The sequence below is a fragment of the Zosterops lateralis genome, assembly GCF_965231275.1.
Source record: "Zosterops lateralis genome assembly, chromosome: Z".
In the NCBI taxonomy this organism is placed as follows: Eukaryota; Metazoa; Chordata; class Aves; order Passeriformes; family Zosteropidae; genus Zosterops; species Zosterops lateralis.
The window spans coordinates 85702978-85724250 of record NC_139800.1 but is presented as its reverse complement, the minus strand read 5'-3'; the positions used below and the strand labels follow the sequence as shown (position 1 = coordinate 85724250).

Genomic DNA, 21273 nt, shown 5'->3' with positions numbered 1-21273 from the left:
CACATAATCCTCACTCACACTGATTTAGTTGGGGCTCCTCGTGGCTGCGGGGATTATTTGAGGGAGCAACAGTTGCAGGATAAGGCCCCGTTGGTTTCAGATCTGCTTTAAACTACCTGGAAAGTGTTCTCCTCACTGTGGGAAATGGTTTTCTAAGCACAATAGAGCAATTTTCGTTTCAGGCAGCACCGGCAGCTTTTGCTCTGGCTATCTGGCGGTGTTAAGTAAAGCACATTTCTACAATACACAAGGATTTTTGTTTTGTAAGAAATGAAATCGGCGTGGCTGTTTCTCTTTCTCTGTCATTTCTCTACTTGTCAATTCTTTCTTCCCCTCCAGCTTATCCTCCTTTTCTCCGCTAGCCTTAAAAAGCCCCCAAAGTGTCTGTTATAATCACGTTTTGTGTGTTACAACCAGAATGAATGTACTCACTTTAATATGCTGGGTTTGAGGAAATCAGTTTCTGTCTGGTATAACAGACAATTTGTTATAAACCATGCCATTTAGAAGTGAAGGGCCTTGCTTTAGTGCAGCGCTGGGGAAACGTCATGATATATAATTGGAAGGGATTTGGCTTGCTTCTGAGTAATACTGTGTATAGAGCAGGGGAAAAGGGGGGAAAAAAGGAGATGATTTCCAACCTGAAGAAAGTTTGCTGTGTTGAGACAGGCCAGGCTGATGAAATGAGGCTTATTTTCAGGAACCATAATAATAAAGGCATTATCAGAGATGATGTTCCACTAGTGGGAAGGCTGACTTCACAGGCAGCGTTGCCAGTCTTGTTTTCTCCTTGGGAGGTCACTGTAACTCAGCACTTTTTTGTGCCTGCAACGTGATGCGCACCACGACGGTAAGAGCAGGTCACAGCTCTGCTCCTGCCTTCCCGTGCCTCAGCAGCCCTGGCTGGGAGCCAGCCCCAGCCTTCATCCTGTAGACCTCCCCCAAACAGGAGTGAAGCTCTCAGCTTTACACATCCACTGGTTGTCCCCTCACTGGGGACAGCTCCTGGTCCCTGCCTGGGCAGCCAGCATCACTCTGCATTGCCAAGGACCAGAGCTGGTGAGGTGAGGACCCCCAAACCTCCCTCCAGGTCTGCTGTCCCTGCTCACTCCAGTTCCCAGCAGACCTCTCAGCTTAACTACTCCCAAAGTGTTTTGTGTATCGCTGTAGGTTCCCTGACCTCTCTGGGTATCGGAGGCTGACATTATGGAAATCAGCAGCTCTTTATTCCATTCTGAGGTCAGCCTAACCAAATTATACATCTCTTAATGTGATCGCTCCAAGCTGTTGTATGGAGAAATTCACTTGAGTACCTTGCAACAGAGATAAATATGCCAGCTCCCATTCATGTTTAACCACACCATGTTCCCTGGGTCTTAGGCAAGCCCTTAGTTAACACCCTTTGGGTTTTCCTAAGGTCATCAAATCATTTAGGTTGGATAAAGTATGTAGTTCAACTAAGAGGTGAACATTGCAAGTTCCCCAGTAAACAGCACATGTTTTGTGTTGGTGATTTGGGGCTGCCACCCCATCCTGGCAGCTCTTTGGGGTTTCCAAGGGTTTTCTAGCCTTTGGTAGGGTCCTGGTTGGGAGGAACCAAAGGGATTTGTTCCAAGGGTCCATGGAGGATTAGGGCTGGTGTGGCAGTAACTGCTTGTATTTAATAGCAAGACCTGAGTGCTCCCATGGGTATGATCATATTGTTATATATTACATACTGTCTGTTATATCTTGTATTTGTGATATCCCACATGGAATCACAGAATCATTTAGGTTGAGAAAGACCTCTAAGATCATCAGGTTGAAACATTAACCTAACACTGCCATGTTCACACTTGTATCCTTATGCATACAAAAAGTGTGTATGGAATTATTGCATATTGCACCTAATTATATTAATATATAATATGTCATATAATCAGATACATCTCATTTGTTTTTATACAACTGCTTTGGGTTTTATGGTTCACTTTTACTGGAAGTGGAGAGGCTTCTCTTGTTTTCATAGAATGGTTTGGGTTGGTAGGTTCCTTAAATATTTCCTCTTAGAAAATTTGAATTTCTGATGCATATTTCTAAAGCATAACTTGTGAAGTCTATAAAAAGAGCTTTTGCAACTATATTTATGTGGCAGATAAGAATTTTCTCTTAAATTGGGAAAGATTTCCAGTATTTTTTTAAAAAAATTTCATCAGAAGAATAGTCTTGCATAGTACTTTATGGGCTTTCTTACATTAGTATCCAAGTGAACTTACACTGTATCAAGTGATTTGAACTCTCTGGTTTCTCCCTCTTGTTTCCTTTAGATATAGCACATACTTATGCAGAGGCATCTTTGAGGCCAAGAATAGTAGCCTTTGAATAACCTTGTGTGCATCTGCTTGGCTGGGTGGAAGAGCTGTATTTTCCAGCTGCCATTTCCTGAAGTCCCTCCTGAGGGCTTTGAGCCAGAGAAGCTCCTCAGCCAGGTGCCCTTCCATGTCCTTGGGCTCCTGCCCTCACTGACTGTGCCCTGCTGAGGTCTTTCCTAAATTCTCATTAGCCAGCAAAGGCAGAGCCATTGTGCCCTGCCTACTTCTATCCCCAGGCTCTGCCTGAAGGCTCTCCAGGAATGAGTCCTCCATCTCTCCTGGGAGCCCTCTCTCATGGCCTCTTGCCTGCTGTGGCAGCACTCCTGCTCTTGTGTGGAGGTTCAGATGGGTGGGACCCCCAGCCTTGCCCACTCCCCCTCTCCTTCTAGGCTGCTTGTGGGGCTGGCATGGCCTTGCTTCAATAAATTATTAGATATTGTTCCCAGTAGAGGCTATAGTTGAGTTCCAATCATTTTCTGTTAATTAAAATACAGGATGGTCTTATTTGTAGCATAAATAGTTGTAATCTGTGTATTTGTAAGTGTAATTATAATTCGAATTAGAGTGTGCTCTGAATTGGCAATGGGTGGGGTGCTCTGCGGGCAGCAGTGCCCTGGCAGGGCAGTTCCAGTCCACAGTGTCCCCAGGAAGGCATCGCCCAGGGTTCAGCAAAGGGACACTGAGGCTGTTGGCAGCTCCCAGTTTCACTGTTCCTGCTGGGGCAGAGCTTGTCCATGGCACCTGTTGGAGGGTTTGCTGGAGAAGACAGCACAACATCACTGCTTCAGTTTCTCCTTCTGTTCCTCCTCAAGGAACAAAGTTCCTTGTATGAAGTTGGAGGGAAGTAATGGCTTTTGTCAGCTGGACAAGTGATTAGTGCTAAGCCTTGAAGTGTCTCCCTGCAGTGAATTCTCCTAGGTCTAGTAAAGGCTGGAGTGCAGCTGATGGTGCAGCAGGCAGGTGTGTGTGACAGGTATTGCACTTCCTGCACCCTCTGATGGAAACAGAGCACCCACAGGTAATGCCAGCCCTGCTGGCACCCAGGATAGACAGGTCAGTGATAAACTGTGTAGGTCAAAGTGTGTTGGAGCCCTGTAGATGAGGTCCTCATCTCAACACCCTGCTGAGGTCTAGGTGTGAATCCTTCATGTTTCTCACGGGGATCTGGAGCTTGTCTGATTATACCATCGTTTGTAATGGCAGGTGTATGCCACAGGGCAGGTTTTAAAATTCCCATGTTGGTGGATTGCATTAACCCAACCTAAGTCAGGTATGTAAAATTCCATTAAGTGAAACCCCTCTGGCATTTTCTCACCCGTGCTCGAGCTCTGCAGGCTATGCTAATGCAGTGTGTTTGCTCATCTATTAGAAGGATGATGGCTTTAAAATAATAACATTTATCTTTGGCAGCAGACCTACAATAGTGCACACCGAGTACAATTTTGTGAAAGGCTCTGCAGATGTTGCCTAATTCAATCTAGGTCAAAAAGAATGCTTAGAATCAAAAAGGTTAGGAAGAGATCAAATAATTCGGTGGTTTTATTGCTGAATAATGTACTTGGAAAATATCATTCACTGTTATTAGACTAAGTGAGTACAGAAAACATAGGACTCAATAGTCATTTCTCAGTATTGGCTGATTTTACTGTTTTTATAATGTAGCTAAATTCCCTGTTATTGATTTTAGCATCGATTATTGATCTGGAAATGTAAACGTAAGTGATGGTAGGAGCACACGGAAGTTGGACAGTAAGGGAATTAGGCTTCCTCTTCCCTGTAGTGCCTGGTGGTGGGCAGCACATTCTGCAGCAGATTGGTGCTGGTTTTGGGAAGCTGTCAGGGTTTTGGGAGCTGTTTTCACCAGTGAAGATGAAAAAACAGGAAAACACCCATTATGTGTGTTCTTTTCCATGGCTGAGAGCTTATGTAAACTTGCTGAGACAAACCCAGATGGGCTGGGACGCTGGCACCAGGATGGGGCTCGGAGCCTGCGCCTGCGCCTCTGTCACCTGCTCCCTCCTGGACTTTTCATATTCAGATTCACATCTGGATGCTCTGGCAGGGACCCAGCTTAGGCGATGTTCAGCCAGCAAATCCTCACTGCTGTTAGCTCAGATACAGTCCCAGAACCTGTCTGCCCTGTGAAACACTTCCCAGGCAGTTGTGAGCAGTTCCTCTGCCTCCTTGTTCAGCCCCAGAGTGGCTGTCTGAAGGGGCAGTACCACGCTTGGGCTGAGAGCTCTCCCTGTAGGAGATTGGGTCAGTAAGAGAGCAAAGCTGTGTCTCTTCTGGGCTCTGTGTCCCATGGTGAGCCCCTGGACCAGAGCTGGCAGCATCACTGTGGACGCCAGAGGCTCCTGCTGGGCTGGGGCTTGCTCAGACACACCATGAGTTCCTTTGTTTGGGAAAAAAACCCAACAAAATAGATGAATTTTGGAATATGTTCATCTCTTGTTCTCTGCACTTAGTTGTTGTCAGCATTAATATGTCATTAACACATGCTCATTAGGACGAGAATGATTGTACCCTGCAGAGTATGGGGGAAACCTTCATTAGGCACTAACATATTGAACTGAGCTGCAAACTTCACTTGGGAAAACTGGGGAATGTTCTGCCTGGCATCAGGTTTCCCTAATTTCTCCTTTTGGTCTGATAAAAACCCCTCAACTTCTGGCATGTACTTTTGGCTACAAATGGAGCTCTGCCTGGGTTCAGGGTCCAGTGCTGAAATCCTTTTGGGAACTCAAATCCATCCTTCCCCAGATCTGACTTCCTCATCAGCACTTATTTTGCCATGCAGAGAGGACACAAAGCTGTGTTCCCCCTCCAAAAGGCTCTGTTGGCCCTTCAGCCTTAATGAGATGAATTCTTCACGGAGCTGGGAGATGCTTGGTTAGCAGATCTGTTGAGAAAGGAGGTGTCATTTCTACATCTTCTCACGCTGTAACGACGTTTTAAGTGTTCATCTGGCCTTGCTGCCTCCAGTCTGCAGCCATTACCTGCCATGTGTGACAGGGCAATTGCTCACCCTGCTGATGATTGCAGCAGGGCCCACCGTTGTTCCCTTGTTTGCTCCAGGCGTGTGTGTGGTGCTCTCCTAAAGTCAATCAATAAGAATAATTATTGAAAGTTCAGGTGGGGGTGAGGAAGGAGGGGGCTGGAGCAGATAAATATTTGCTGATTGAGACCCTGTTTACATGCAGATGCCTCTGTGATAGGTAGCGAGGGACGGACAATGAGGTATGTGGTATTTTGATCAGAATTTATTCTAAATGGAGTGATTTCATACTTTTCCACAGAGCTGGCAGCTATCCTCTGTATTAGAAGTGAACGTCCTGGCTCTGTCCCTGCCCCACTGCCTTCTGCCCTGGGGTTTTGCAGGATTTTTCAGCCTGTATGCAGTGTGGTCCCATCCTCTCTCGCCTCTGTGTAGGTATAGCCAGAGGGAATCCCACAGTTTTCACCAATAAACCTCAGCAAAGCTAAAATTACATTTGGCTGGCCTGGGTTTTCTGTTGTGAAGGTAATTGAGAGCATAGCCCAGTCAGGAGCACAGGCAGGTCCTGGAGGAGGTGGCTTGTTCTACAGCCAGCAGCATCCTCAGGACTGCTGGGCTGAGCAGTGCCTGCTGTCCGCAGGACAGTCCCTGATGGCAGGGTGTGCTGTGGCTGCAGTGCGCTGTGGGGAGACCCAAACTTCAAGTTGGAGGGCTTCTTCCTGCAAAGGTGAAGATAGAGAGGTCTGGGACTGTCCAACCCAAGCTTACATTGCCTTTGGTGATCTACCCCCCTTTTGTCATTGGTCCTAAACCTAATGGAAGCATGCCAAAACCAGACAGGTGATCCATGATCATCTGTCCTTGACAGGGAGGGAAATGAGGTGGTGAGGTGAGATACTAGTGTGTGACAGGTCAGGCTTGGAAGCTTTCTGGTGTCTCCCAGTGCCTCTGTTGGAGGACCATCTCCTGTGATGGCCATCTGGCCACTGCAGTGGTTGAGGAGGCAGCTTGGTGGCTGTCCTAGTTCAACCCAACTCGTGGCTATTTCTCCTCTGAGCTCTCTGACGTCTCCCTCTCATCCTGCCACTCTGTCTGCAGGCATAGCAGCCACAGGCTTCCATATAATCGCAGCTCTCCATGTTGGAGATATGGCTGTGTCCCTTTGCTGGATGCTGCATGACTCATGTAATCACCATGTGAAATGCATCATTCATAAACTGTTTAGCGTGACCTTTTGTACAGTAGCACTAATTATTATTATCACAGAAGCCCAGTAAACTAGACTAGTAATTATCAGGGATTTATTTGGATGGACAGCTAAGCTATTCTTGGCAAGTTAGTCAAAGCAGTTGTCATGACAGCCACACAAATGTGTCTTATGAATTGGGTTAATTAGGGTAATTAATAACTGTTGTTTTGCCCTTTTTAACAAGGTATTGCTGAGACACTATCAAAAAGTAGCAATTGTATCCAACAGAAATAGCCATCTTTTAGCAGCAACCTTCATATCACAAAATAAAAGTAGTAAATACCTGTTGGGTTGTTGTTTCACAAAGAAATGTGTCATCCAACCTTGTCTTTGAGGAAAAGCAGGGGGTTAGAGCTCTGCTGTAATTTTTCTGCTGTGCTTCCCCTCCTGGGCTGTATTACCAAGAGATTGATCATCATTCTTACTGATATTATCACTATTTATTGTAATACTGTGCTGCACTGAGCTGTTGTCACAGAGAGCTCTCTGCCATGCCCGGCCCTGTGCGAGTGGCGAGGCAGTCCCAAGGTGCTCCTATCAGTCAGGGCAGGCTCCACAAGGACTTAGAGCCAATTTTAAAGTTGTGACCATAAATTATAGCCGTTCTGCTGATGCATCGTCACCACCGTCATCGGGACAGCAGGTGCCAAACTGCCGCGTCCTCGCTCAGTGGAGCATCTGCTGCTTTTGAGAGGAGGGTTTTGCTGAATAAATAGATTTGGTTTGCACAGAATTGTAGAAGATCCTGAGTTGAAAGAGGATCATGGAATCCTGGCTCTCTCCAGAAACAAAGCCATGACTGTCATGGTTGTTGCTGATATTGAGTAATGGTGGTAACTAAAGCTCTTAATGATCAAATAGCATCAAAAAGCCTCAAAAGGGAAAAAAAAACCCCATAGTCCCCATCTCAGGGAGCACCCTGGGCACCCTTGGTGGCCTTGTAGTGGGTTGCAGCCTGTGGTGGTGATGATCCTGTGCCACAGCAGTGGGCTGGGTGCTTTCCAGCACAGAGCACTGTCTCCCCAAGGACTGCAAGATTTGGTGCTGATTATTAAAAATGACCCAAGATTATGGATGCAACTGAGGAATATTACGTAAGTCTTGTAGAAAAATGACCTGAATAGATGAGTGAGGGCTCTGGCTGGTTCTCCAGCTGCACTGAGCTCTGTCTATTTATATCACCTCTGGGCTTTCAAAACCCTCTTTTAACTAAAGCTCATTGGATAACACGTGTCTTTTAAAAAGAAAATAATAATAATAAAAAGTAGGAATAAAAAAAGAAAGAAGGAAAGGGGGGAAAAGCCCTAAAGCAAAACACCTATATGGAGAAGGCAGGGTTTTAATGAAGAAATATTTTATACTATTCTCCTACAACCTTAGGGCTAATAGCCTGGAACTGGTACTTTGGCTCCTTAAAAAGCCCAACAAGACAAGCCAATTACGGCCTCTGAAACATTTTTATTTTTAGTTCCTTGTAATAGCAATTTATCCTCGGCTATGGTACATTAACTGGAAAGAACAAGAAGTAGTAAGGTTTTGGCATCTTTGTAATAACCAATGGGCTGTGTTTACCAGGCTGTTAATAATGTGAGGTGGCTGTGGGCAGGGGAGAGGGCAGTGTGGAGATGGAGAAGGGCATCCAGCTAGCGCCAGACTGAGATCTCCTAGTCTGGTGAGCACTTTATTGTCATTCATTTCCCTACAGTTTGTTCTGGGAGAACACAGGCTCCTGTTCACTTGAATTCCTCAGTTTCTGCTGCCCCAGGTAGCATGGCTCAGAGGGGAGGAAGGGCTGTGCAGAGGGTGCTGGTGTATCCCCAAGGATGCTGAGGATGGTGGCACCTTTGGGAGGCAGTGGGTTCTGAGAGGAGCTGAGGTGAGTAAAGCCAGGCTTCACATCCACTCCCCACGCAGGGTGAGACAGTGATGGCAGTGGGAGGAAGGACAGTCCTGCTCAGATTTGCTGCCAGTCTCATGGCTGCAGGGTAATTTTGTGGGCTGGAGAGCTGCGTTTTCCTGCCCAAGTAGGGGAAAAAAATTAAAATAGGGGAAAACTGGTTTTGATAAAGAGTTTTGTTGTGAGCAAAATCCCCTCGAGGCTCTGAGTGGGAGCTGCCTGAGGCTATCCTGATTGCAAGCCTTCCCATGCAATTCCAGATAAACAACGGGAATGATAACACCATGAGCATGCAGGACAGCGTTTGTCTTGGTTTGATTATCTGCCAGTGTGGGGGGATTTGAGCTGAAGCCAGGCAGGAGCTGCTGGTCCACTGGTCCACTCCAGGGCCGGGTTTGGATGCCCGTGACTGTGTGCCAGGGGCAGGCATGGGACCAGGTCTGGCCTCTGGTGAAGCTGTGGGAGGAGAATGAATGGGGGTGTGTAGGTTGGGAAGCTCTGTCTGCTTACTCAAAAATCAGAAGAAGTGGGGTTTACACTGGAAAATGGGCTAAGGCCAAGGTCCCTGTGCCCCCTGGGTGCTCCAGTGCGTGCTCGGGGGGGTGCAGCCCAGGCATCCCACCCCTCTGAAGTGCCGAGTTGGCAGCAGCATCTCACGCCTTCTCTATTTTTAACTCAGCTGCAATGATTTTTGGTTTTTGGTTTTTCTTTTTTTCTTTTCCTTCTTCTTTTTGTCGAGAGAAATCTGTGATTTCTCCTGTTCCCTGCAAAACACATTGGTCTGACCTGCCACTCCAGAAGGTGAATGACAGTGAGTTTTATTTAGCCCTAGAGATGGGAACATTTGAAAAAAGATTCCTTTGTTATATTTGTTTTCATTCCTAATGGCAGGAGGCAGGGAAAGGACAGTTTTGAAACGTTTTTTAACAAATCTCCAAGTCATGCTCCATCATCCTGGGCATGCTGATTAGATCCAGATTGTTTTTTGCAATAGTTATGGAGGGGTGTAGTCTGTTCTGGGAGCTGCATGTGTGGATCCATTCATGTCTGAAAGTCCCAGGTACAGGTAATGGGAAGACCCTCTTCTATTAGATTTATTGGCTGTTACATCCCTGCAGGGAGTTTTCCTTAGCATATCGAGGCAGCAGCCCTGTGCAGAAGGCTCAGGGAAAAGCTCAGCTCCCTGCCCATCAGTGGGCACATCGGGGAGAGGCATTGCCCCTGCTGCCCTCAAATCCCTCCTGTCCCAGCTAGGAGTGAAGCACTGGGTGGCTGCCAGAGCCTTGCCAGCCTCCTGGCTGCTCTTGGTCCATGTGAGAACTTGTCTGTATGCTCCTCCCTAGAAAGCCTGCCCCAGGTTTCGGTCAGTATTTTGCTTTACAATAGACTTTGAGGGCTGGTGCTTAGCAGGTGTCTGCTGTGATGATTCCAATGGAGGCACCCCTGTGCCATGTCCCCCAAAAGGCTTTGGTGTTGTAGATCCCATATGAATGTAAGGCAGCTGTTTTAGGATTACGTATTTGTTCTTCATAACCATACTGTAGATTTCTGATCTGCTGACAAATCCAACCGGGTGACACTGTTTGTGGCTTTGTGGGGTGTAATTTTGGCTTTGTTGTGTGCTGCTGCTCCTGGATTCAATCTGAGTTTTTAATCCTATACCTTTTTTTCCAAAATCACATCTCAGCAGCAGCTTTTCTCTTTCCTCCCATCCATTTTCAAAGTAAAAATGACAAAACCTGTATTTATTTGGGGAGGGGGACAGGAGTTCAGGGTGGATTAGTGGGATGCTTGCACTGTAATATGGTCTGGCTTGATACTGCTGCTTAGTCTGATCAGAGGAGTGATGCTAAAGGATGAGCTCTTGCAGTGATTTCTCTGCAATGCTTTTTATTTCATCAAGAGAAAATGGAGGCTGGACTCAGTTCCTTCAGTGTTTAATAATGTCCATCATAACGAAATGCTCTTTATTTAAGCTGCAGTAATAATTAGAGGCTTGGTGGTGTTAAGTAGCCATAGAGTCTGGCTCTGAGGAATGTTCATTGTACCTCATTAAATTTGGAATTACTGCTTAAAAGGCCAGAAATAAATATTCTGTTTATATTTCAGGGATGGTAAATCTAAATGGCTGCTGTGTTTGCACATCCTCGTCTCTGCTCGTTCCTGCTGAAGCGAGCGAGGCACTGCTCCAGTAGGCTTAGGCAGCAGTCAGTGTCTGCAAAACAGCCTAACTCCAAACCCAACCCTGGTTTCATTGATCAAGTGCAGGAAAATGATCTGCTGTATTACATCTAATTATAAAACATCAATATCAGATGCTAAATGCACTTACTTTCTGAGAGACGCTGCGTTAGTAGTTCACAGTTTGCAGTCTCCTGTATGAGATGCTCTGTCAGTGAACTGGGTGTGGGGAGATGGCTGCAGAAGGAGATGCCAGAGGTCAGGTTCTTTCAGCTCTTCCAGGTGACTGGCTTTAAAATACTCTTTAAGAGCTGAATTGCTTAATGTTTTACTTCTTGCCTGGGGCTGTTGACAGTTTAGAGGTGCATCCTCTGGTCCTCTTCCTGGCCTGTGCTGCAGTGCCCCTGGAATGGCTAGAGCTACTGATGGACACCAGTGGCCAGATGGGTTTTTTCCAAAGGTGCTGACCCTGCAAGGGTCTTGGGGCCACAGCACAGCTTGGCTGTCAGGGGACAGGGTGGAGTGTTCCTTGGTGTGATGTGAGCATCACTCCCCTCACTGTGTCTGTCAGTGTTTGCTGATTTTCTCCCACGGTGGAAGCCCCAGTAGCTGTTTGGGTGGAGTTTGCACTGGTGTTTAACCCAAAGCCTTGGGCTGCTGCTGCTCTCAGACATCTGAAATGCCAGGAGGTGCCAGTATGGGAGAGTCAGGACCTGGGAAATAGGTGTGTGTTTGGCATCTCCCCGGCTGTGCACAGTGTGGGTGTCATGGGTGCCATCAGTGCAAGATGGTGGTGAACAGGGAGAGGGGGAGCAGAGCTCCTCGAGTGGGTCAGGCACTGCACCTGTGCACTGCTGCTGGTCTCTGACCAGCACTCTGAGGCAGCCTTGTCCTTGTCAGGGCCAGTGGCACAGGGCTAATTACCTGCCATCACACACAATGGGGGAAAATCTCTCCTGACATCCTTTGTGATATGCTCCCTGCCAGCCCGGAGCTGGGTCTGATGAGTCTCCTCAGATCCTTGGTGTGCAGAGAGAGACCAGCCAGAGGGAGACCAGCAGTGTTGCTGGGTGTGAGGGCATCAGCACCAGCCTGGCTGTTCCTCTTGGGCCGTGGGGCTCCATTCCAGTGTTCATGGAATTTCCTACTGCGTCCTGGTGGGAAGGAGCCTCAGACTGCTTTCTTATTTCCCATGGGTTAAATAAGTAGCTTGCTAAATGATTATGACTTTCCCTCTTTGCTGATGCATACTTTGTTTAACCTGGTCCTTACTTTGAAATTTTTGCTGTTTCTCAAGTGCAGCTGGAACGTTCTTATTTCATTTGAATGAATTCTGTATCACCCACAATATGATTCAAACCATAAGAACTAAATACTGGTGAGATCTCCTAATAGGCAGCATCAGTTCTATTGCAGATGCTGGAGCCTGTGATTGAGTGGCCCATGGAGAACAGGACTGGGGATACAGAAGGACCAGGAGAAGCAGCCTTACAAGCCCAATCCTTTCTACCAGGGAGGCTCAGTGTATTTTTGGGAACAGTTTGCCCTTTCTATGGTCCCCAGTGATGCCTGCAGCACAGAGGGAAAGTCAGGAGGCTGGTTCTCGAGGTGGAGATGTGCAGCTTTGATGCAGAGGATGAGGAGCCGTCACGTGTTTCTGGAGGATTTTGTGAAACCCAAAAGGAGAGATGCACATTGCAGCCTTGGAGAAAGGTCTGCTTTGTTTCTTAATAATAAAGGGTGACATGCAAGCTTTATTAACAAGGCACGTAGAGGGAAAAAAAGGCTCAAGGGATAACCCTGAAAAAGTGGCGCTAAATGTGTCATTTTTATGAAGCTGATTTTGTGAAGAGTCCCTACATGCTTTGGCAGGAGGTTGCAGCAGGTTTACAATAATTTGTGGAAAGATAGAAGTGTTTTCACCCTGAAGTGAGAAGAAGGGCATGAAACTCCTGTGTTGAGATGCTTTAGAGACATCTTCTGAGGCAGAGGTTGGCAGATGGATGGATACCAGTCACTTTGGGTCCAGCTCCAGACAACCATGGACTTTGCTGGAGGCTGATGTGTGGACTGAGGAACCAAACCCTTAATCAAGAGCCAGGATCCACATGCAGTGGAGAAAGTTGGATTTTCACCTCTGTGGAGTTTGGTTTCAAAAATGTCCCACATTTGAAATAGCTGAAAAATGGGAAAAGTGATAAAGAACCTGATGCCAGGCATCTGCCCTGAGGCAGGCTGGCTGCAGGGACATGACTGTGCTGATCCCAGCCTGCTGGCATGACCCAGGACACATCCCTCCTAACCCGGGCACTGACCCCAGCCAAGCATCCTCTGTTTCTCCAGCAGTCCACAGTGCTGGCCGTGCCCGGAGTTGCTGCAGCCCACTGACCTTTCTGCTGGCACTTGCATTAGTTCCTCTTAAACTGCCTTTGGACCCGCCAGGGTTTATTTCTGTTTCTAAGGCAGAGAGTGAGCAGTCGTTAGAGCAGTGCCCTGTTGCTAACAGACCTTCTGCTGTCGGGAAAGTCACCCCATCGATATCCAGGTCAAGAAGAGTTGTACTGACGTTTGTACATCTATTTTTTTTTTTTTTTTTTTTTTTTTTTTTTTTTTTTTTTTTTTTTTTTTTTTAATTTAATGGAATTGGCAGTCCTCAACCAAAAGCAACCGCTAGGGGAAAAAGAAAAAGTTTAATATTTCCCTCCTGATTGCTCAATTTGGAGTGTGTCTGTTGTTATATTTATATTTGTGTTGCTAAGGCAGCGGTTAAAAGCATTTTTTAAATTAGGGACTGGTAAGCTGTATGCCAAGCCAGGCCTCCCTTTGATGGCATTGACACCAACACATCTGCATCTGGAAAGCAAATCCCAACCCTGAAGACAGCAGGATTGCTCTCCTCCAAGAGAAATGCAGGCTGAGGCCACAGACTTTATGCAAGGTGTTATTCAGTGTTTCCCAGTGTCTAGAATGTATTGTTTATTCATGGAACAGAGGCTGTGGGGCTGATCATGACAAGTGTAAGCATCCTTTCTTCAGTTACAAGGAGCAGGAGATAAGAGTTGGCAGCATGTGTGGGAGGCTCTCACTGTGCCTGGCTCTGAGCACGGAAAGGAGAGGCTGGACTTGGGGCTGGGCTCCCCTTTGATTTCTACAGGAGTGATGCTGATTAGTGAGAAAGTGACAGTTCATTTGCTTTTGCCAAAATAATGAAGAAGATGAGGGCCAGCCTCTCAGAGATGCACTTGATGAAGAGCACACTTTCATCGGTGCCAGCCAGCCTTACCTTTTCCCTCTTTTTTGTGCTTTGACTTTGTTCTTTGGGTCTCATTAAGAGAGGGAGTGGATCCTTTCCCAATTAAAATGTTGACATGTCGAAGATGCTCTCCTTTCCCATCATTTTGCCTCTGTTTGTAAGTGGTTGTACCTTGCAGGATGAACTAGAATTAAATCAAGTGAACTTTGATTGAATAATCCAAGCTGTAAAGCAAACCTTCTTCATGAAAAATCTCTTTTTTTAAAAATTATTTTTCTGTTTTGATCCCCTAGTCTGCGTGGAGGTAACCTTGACAGATAGTCCTATGGCTAAGTGAAGAAACTGGGCTGGAAGGAGTGTGCTACTGCAGGAAGGATGGGCAGCCAACCCTTGTGCCAGTGTGGCCAGCACAGGCAGCTCTTACCTCTGAGGGTCCAGACCCAGGGAAGAGGATTTTCCATTCTTGTGGCCATGTCACTCCTTGTTTTGTCTGAAATCTGGAAGCGATTATCATTACTTGTGCTGTGTCCAGTGGTGGGGGAATTCCAAGCCTGGGAACAGATGCTGTGTCCTGCCCCTCAAGAACCCTCTTGTTCTGTGTGGATGTAGGGGTTTCATCAGTGGTGTGGTGCAGGGCATCCTGAGGAGGGGGGACACATGGAACAGGGAATACACAGGAAGGACATAACTCCCGTCCATTGAACATAAATCACGGAGAATGAGCTCATCAGTGGATGAGTTGAGCCAGGATATGGTCTTTGTTTTTGGTTTGAAATCAATATAGCAAAGCTCCCAGTGATGTTGGTCCGAGGGGGATTTAGTGCCAGGTCTGTATCTTGGCTGTGGCAGTTGGATGGCAGCATGTGTGGTGTCTCCTCAGCCTGTGGGATTTTGGTGGTCCATCTTTCCCTGTGGATGACCTTGGGCATTCCTTAGCCCTTGGAGCCTTGGTGATGCAGTGTCTGTGCTGTGAGCATTTTAAAACTCTTCAATGTACCTGTATCTATTGAAATTTGCTCTCTGCATCATCTCACCCAGCTGTTCTTTTCCTGGTTTTCCCAGGGCTGAACTGTACACACACAGGGATGAAGGTGATGGAGGCAGTGGTGGATGCAGGGGGTCTCCCTGCTGCTGGGCATGGTGGTGGGGCTGGGGATGCAGGGATGGAGCTAGCTGAGACTAGCTTGTGGGAGCTCTTCCCACGTCTGGGTGATAGAGGGGGCTCCCCACTCTGTAAGGCGTGTGTGAAAACTGGCTCCCGTCCCTTCTGCCCTCCATTGCCTGGTGGCTCTCAGCTCATTTGCAGGGGTGTGAGGCTGCCTAGGGGGAATGCTGTGGGACAGCATCCACCCCCTTGGCATGGCAGCCCCAAGACTGATGGACAAACACTGGGTCAGGTATTTTCTGTGGTGTTTAGGTTCCTGGGTATCATATGCTTTGAAAACACATGTGTCTGTTTGCTCCTGAGTTCTAAAGCATCAAAGTCATCCGGCAGGACCACGGATGCAGGAACTGCAGGGACCAGTAGTTTGTGCAGTAAATCTCCAGCATGACTCTCCAGCAGTAATTACTGTGTGAAAGTAATAACCGAGCTGTGCTGAGTGCTAGGCCAACTCCCCTGGCTCACTGCTCCTCGCATGTTTCGCTCTGGGAGGTTCCTGTTTGGTAAATTAGATATTGTGCTGTATTTCAGAAAAGGTTACACTTAACCAAGGCTGCCTGTGCTTTATTATCTTGGCAGAGCCGTGTAACCTCTGCTGGGGTACAACTGGATTTCACATTCGGCTCTGCTGCAGTGGCCCCACTCCCTGCATCCTGCCATTGTGATTGCGTTAGCAGCAGACACTGCTTTCCTTTATTTATTGAGACATTAAAGATGCATGCATTTATTTTTACCATGTTCATAATTGCCATAAAAACAGGCCATAGCACCCCAGAGCGGCTCTTTGAGAAGGAGAACAACCACGGGGCTGGGGCGAGGAGGAGCGTAGCAGAGAGGAAGCAGGATAGGGCTGTGAGGCAGGTGGATGTTCCCTTCTCTGTCCTGGGATCATGCTGCTGTTGTCCTTGAGGAGGGGAGCAGAGCAAAGACTGCTCCTGTTGCTCAGGCAAGGAGCATCTCCAGGGCCAGGGGTGGTGCTGGTGGGAGGTTTGGGTGGATGAACACTGGAGTGCCTGACTTGTACAAGATCTGCATTCTCAGGGGTCCCTGAGGTACAGGAAGGATCCTGGCCAGGCTGTGCAGATCCCACTGTGTTCCACCACTGTGGTTCATTCACCATGCATCTCCCATCACATCCTACCATGGACCTGCCACTGCATCCCACTGCATGGCTCCCACTAGGTCCCACCACACAGCTCCCACAATGTGGGAGCTCCCTGATGGCTTCCACCATGGTCTTGTGGCTTTCCCCTTGCTCTCTCCCCTACCTTCTGGTTGCTTTTTTGGTTCCTCACCTGCTGCCAGCACCAGAACCCTCAGGGCTGTGTAATCTGAGGTTAAAATATGGCGTTTTGAGTGCAGAACAAGTTAGTGGGTTTTGCTGGCAAATAACAACTCCTTTGACTTTTCTCCCCTTCTTTTACTCCCTTTCAACTTCTAAGCATGTCACCCATTGTTTGCTTTTTTATTAATAACAGATCCCACTGTCTCTGCAAATGAAATGATGTAAAGCAAAGAAAAGTGCCCACATTAAAGTCTCTGGCAGGGGATTACCTTGCTGGCATTTACCTATCTATGCAATAAATATTTTAACATGTTAATTATACACTAATAAGAAAAATACCTTTTGATCTTTCAGTCAAATTGACACACACAGAACTGAGTCCATCAGGGAATTAAAAGCAATTAGTTTTGTAACAGAGCATAGTCACATTGTTTCTTCTCTGCAAATTGTTCTGTGGTCACCAGCCAGCCTCTTCTTTTTTTGGTGAAAGTTGGTGGAAAGACTGACAGGTGCTAGAGTTCTCTCTGGCTCTGCCCTGCTGGCAGGGGCCTGTGCCATCATGGGATGCTCCTTCCCTCCCATCCTGGGTTTCATCCTGGCCCTGCAAACCTGACTCTTCCCAGTCATGGAGAAATCAGACTTGTAACCATCTCCCTTTTCTTTTCTTCCTTCCAGACTGAAAACTACTCCTTTGATTCCAACTACGTGAACAGCAGAGCTCATTTAATAAAAAGGTACGTAGGCTTGCTTGAAGGGCTTGGCTTGCCCAGCCAAATCCCAAGGGTTTAATGTTCTTTCATACTGCGTTATATACTACTTTCTTATTTTAATATGCAAAACGTTTCAAGAGTAATAATTTGATTTTAAAACAGTACTTACTTCCCATTAAGTCCCATTGCTCATGGTTTGCAATAAAGGAAATACTTTTTTCCTTCTCTTTTCCTTCTTCATGCTGGGAAGGTGCAGTAAGTGAGGTAGAGTGCTGTTACCCTGACAACTTTCAAATTCTGAGAGTTTATTCCATTTGAATGCACAGGAATAAAAGGATAGATTTGGGTGGTGAGATCTCCCTGCCATGTGAGGCAGGGAAAATTAAAAAAAAAAAAACAACAAGTTGTTTGGGGGCAGGTAATTGGGTTGGATGAAGCTCACAGTTCTAGCTCCCTGTTTTAGTTTGGATATCAAGGCAAGCAGCACTTTGCTAAGCTGATTTTTTCCCTGTGTAGAAGGAAACAATCAGTTCAAGTGCAACCTGGCAGTTACCTTTGGGGAAGTGGAACCGTTTGGGTGAAACACTGCCATCCTCAGAGCCTGGCAGTGGTGAGGGAATGTCTCTGGGAGTTTTATACTGGGGTTACCCAGCTGAACCCCACTGGGCTTGGTTAACCCAGAGGTGAGCATTGCCCCAGGGGCAGGAGTCAGAGCTTGCTGCTGCCTCCTGGGAAGGGCACTGACACAGCACAATCAATACTCTGGCCAGGAGCTGCAGGGCCAGCTCCCTGCACAGGATGAGGGTGCAGGGTGGGGCCAGGAGCTCCTTGCCCACCTCCCTCCTCTCCCCAAGGTTTGGGGAGCGAGTCGTGCCTGTGCCTGTGCTCGGCTGTGCTCGGTGACTCTGCAGAAGCCATCACTGAACCAACGGTTTTACAGAGAGCAGGAGCCGGCCCTGAACTGTTGAGATCTGATCTGAGCAGTAAAAATATCCAATTATCTGCCTGGCTGAGATCCCATTTGTTTACATCTTTAAAAACCTGAGCAGCGAGGGAGCTGCGAGCGCATTGTTTAAGCCGCACGGGTTCAGCTGGCGAAGGGCAGGTGTATTTGCCTGCGTGGCTCGTGGTGTTTAACGATGCTAATGTGACTGTGAGAGTTGGCTGGCCTGTGCCACGCTGCTCCCCGCCAGAGAGTCTTCAGGCACACTGAAAAAAACCCAAATCTATTAATCTTTCCTCGTTCACACCTAAGATAAAGGCAAACAGCGCTCCCGCCTGCCGCAGCCGGGCTTGCTCCGAGGCTGTATTGTTTGGGAAATGCTGCTGCCGACGATTCCCCCAGACCTGCCCATCCTTTAGAGAAGTGTCAGCCACGGAAGCATGTCGTGTGGCTGCTGCATTACGGTCTGGCTCACTGTGGGGAAGATAAATGCCTTGTAATGTGGGTTGCCTGTGCATTACGAGCAGCAGCTCCGTGTAGGACAGCGGTTCCCCTTGCTTCCTACCTTTGTCTTGTATCTAAAGTACAACGATACAGCCAGTAATGCTGTGCAGACATCTGAGAACAAAAAATATTTTCTGTAACATCCTGTGGCATCATTTTCATCCTTTGCCTTTATGAAGATGTTGTAGCTCTGCTATCTTTGCTGAGTGAATCTTCTCAAATCCAGCACTTAATTAATCTATTTGTACTTTTCCTGTGTTGTCTGCCTGCCTCTCTCACTCATCCGCATGCACACAAATGAATTGTAGATTTGTAGTGCTTTCTTAACTTAAAAATCTTTGATGTCACCTGGAATCAAAGTCAGTGGCTTCAATAGGGACATCTTTATTTAAAGGGTAATGTTTGAAGGTTTACCAATTTATATGTATTTCAGAGCTCCCCCCTTGTGTGCTTTTGCAGAGCATCAGATGGTAGGTGGTCTGCTTGGTTTCCGTGGAGACACAAAGGGCTTTTCAAAGTAATGAAAATCTCCAGCTCTTTGGGGCTTTGAAGCCCAGGCTGAGCCTTCTACTGACGTTTCACACCACATCAGCCAGTGAGAAAGTTTGGAGAAGTGGGTGCAGGTGGATTGTCTCAATGAGTGCAGTTTTCCTCTGCCAAGGCTGGTGTGGAAGGAGCACAGGGTGGGTGTCCCCAGGGACACCCCCCTGCCTGTGCCACCTGGGGCAAGTGTGTCTCAAGGTGTCCCTGCTGCTCACAGCAACCCAGTGTCCTGGGGCATGGCCCCTCTCAGGGTGTTGGAGTCCCAAATGCAGCCAGAAATGCAGCTCTTTGTAGAATCACAAAATGATTTGGGTTGGAAGGAGCCTTAAAGATCAGCCTGCCATGGGCAGAGACACCTTCCACTGTTCCAGGTTGCTCCCAGCCCCAGTGTCCAACCTGGCCTTCGACATTGCCAGGGATTCAGGGGCAGCCACAGCTTCTCTGGGCACCCTGTGCCAGGGCCTCACTACTCTCACAGGGAAGAATTTCTTTCAAATATTTAAATTTCATCTCTCTTCTTCCAATTTAAAACCATTCCTCCTTGTCCTATTGCTATCTGCCTGTGTAAAAAGTTACTGTCCCTATCTTTTGTATGTCCTATCACTATTTGCCCATATAAAAAGTTACTCCTTTTAATGTCACCTTTAGGAACTGGAAGGGCCTCTAAGGTCTTCCTAGAACATTGTCCAGGATGAGCAATCCCAGCTTTCTCAACCTGTCTTCTTAGGAGCTGCCCTTCTTCCATCCCTCTGGCCTGGGAGCTGCGTTCCATGGGCTGTTGGGGCTGCTCAGCCCTTGGGGGAAATCTGGGAGCAGCTGAGTCCTTGGTCCTCCCAGCAGTGGCTCTCCTTGCAGAGGCTGTCAGGGATGTTTGATACAATCTGTGTATCAGATTTCCTTAAAGCTGCATGAACTTGGACCCAGAATCATTGGTTTATTTTTAAAAACAAGAATGCATCATCATGATTAAAAGACATTCCTGTTTCCAGGAAGACTTTTGTTTTTAAGCTCTAAGTGATTAGGATTTGGCTTATAACCTAAAAAGTGGGGGGTAGATCTTGTGTAACTTCAGTATGAAGTAGTACAACTTGGAAGAGCCAAGCTACAGAAACAGCTAATTTAATGTATATTTTTAAAATTTTATTTCAAATCCTGCTTCACTCTGAGCTTTCCTAAGACCCATGGCAGCCTGAGGATGCCCGCAGGAATAGCCTGTGGGGTGCTGCAGGCTGGATGCTGTGTTTTGGGGTGCAGAGATGCCAATCAGGAGGTGTTCTCCCCACACTCCTGCCCCAGCTCTCCCTGTCTGGGCAGTGTCACTGGTGCCGTGGAGGGCAGGGACCTGCCATCCCCACAGGTCTTGCTGCAATGCCATGGGGAGTTGTGTGCCATCTTGTCCCACCCTGGAAGTGACAGGTCTGTTTCCCCAGCAGCTCCACATTCAAGGACTTGGAGGGGAACAGCCTGAAGGACAGTGGCCATGAGGAGAGTGACCAGACGGACAGCGAGCATGATGTGCAGCGTGGCCTCTACTGCGACACGGCTGTCAATGATGTGCTGAACACCAGCGTCCCCTCCATGGGCTCCCAGGGCCCCGAGCAAGGTGAGCCACTGCTGCACCCTGAGGGGGTGCCCACTGCCCCCCACATGCCCATCTGGTGGCTCTGGTGCTGCCCTGGTGGGTGTGATGCAGTGAGGATGCTTAGTGCTTGCTGGGGATAATGCTGAGCATCGTCGCAGTGCTGGGTAGATGTAAATTAATCTTCATGCCCCACCTGTCAGGTAAGTGAGCAGTTGGAATTATCCTGTCTTCACAGGCAGAAAACCCAAGGCCCCGAGCATCTGCTTGGCAGTGAGTGAGCACTGGAGTTGGGATTAGGGCAGGAATTAGAGGCTCTGTTCCCAGGGCTGGTCCCTGCCTGGCTCCCCTCGTGAGCACCTGGGGCATGTGCTCTTCCCAGAATTCTGTCTCAGCTCCGGGGCTCACACACCAGCACTGTCCGGGAAACTTTCCCAAAGGTCAGCAGAGTACGTAGGCAATTAGTCAGGCATCCCACAAGGGATTAGCTCAGGCCAGTGGGCGAGGGTTTGCATCTTTTCTCCTGCATAGGTGGCAGCTTTCAGCTCTTATTGTCTCCATGTGCATGGATGAAGTCCTGCTCTGAAATCAGACTGGTATTAGCTAGAGAAAGGAAGT

The 21273-nt window shown here is 47.7% G+C and overlaps 1 protein-coding gene across 2 annotated transcripts in view; it reads left to right on the top strand.

Annotated features, from left to right (window-relative positions):
* PCDH19 (protocadherin 19) overlaps positions 1-21273 on the top strand; it is a gene marked incomplete at its 5' end in the record, with an annotated part of 60783 nt that overhangs the window by 9371 nt on the left and 30139 nt on the right. Inside the window, 2 exons of one of the 2 annotated variants that reach the window (XM_083882824.1) lie at positions 17052-17110; positions 20510-20679. In XM_083882824.1, coding sequence (XP_083738950.1) covers positions 17052-17110; positions 20510-20679 — 229 coding nt within the window. Of the gene's footprint in view, positions 1-17051; positions 17111-20506; positions 20680-21273 lie in introns of both variants that reach the window. The other variant, XM_083882823.1, reaches the window with a different exon arrangement.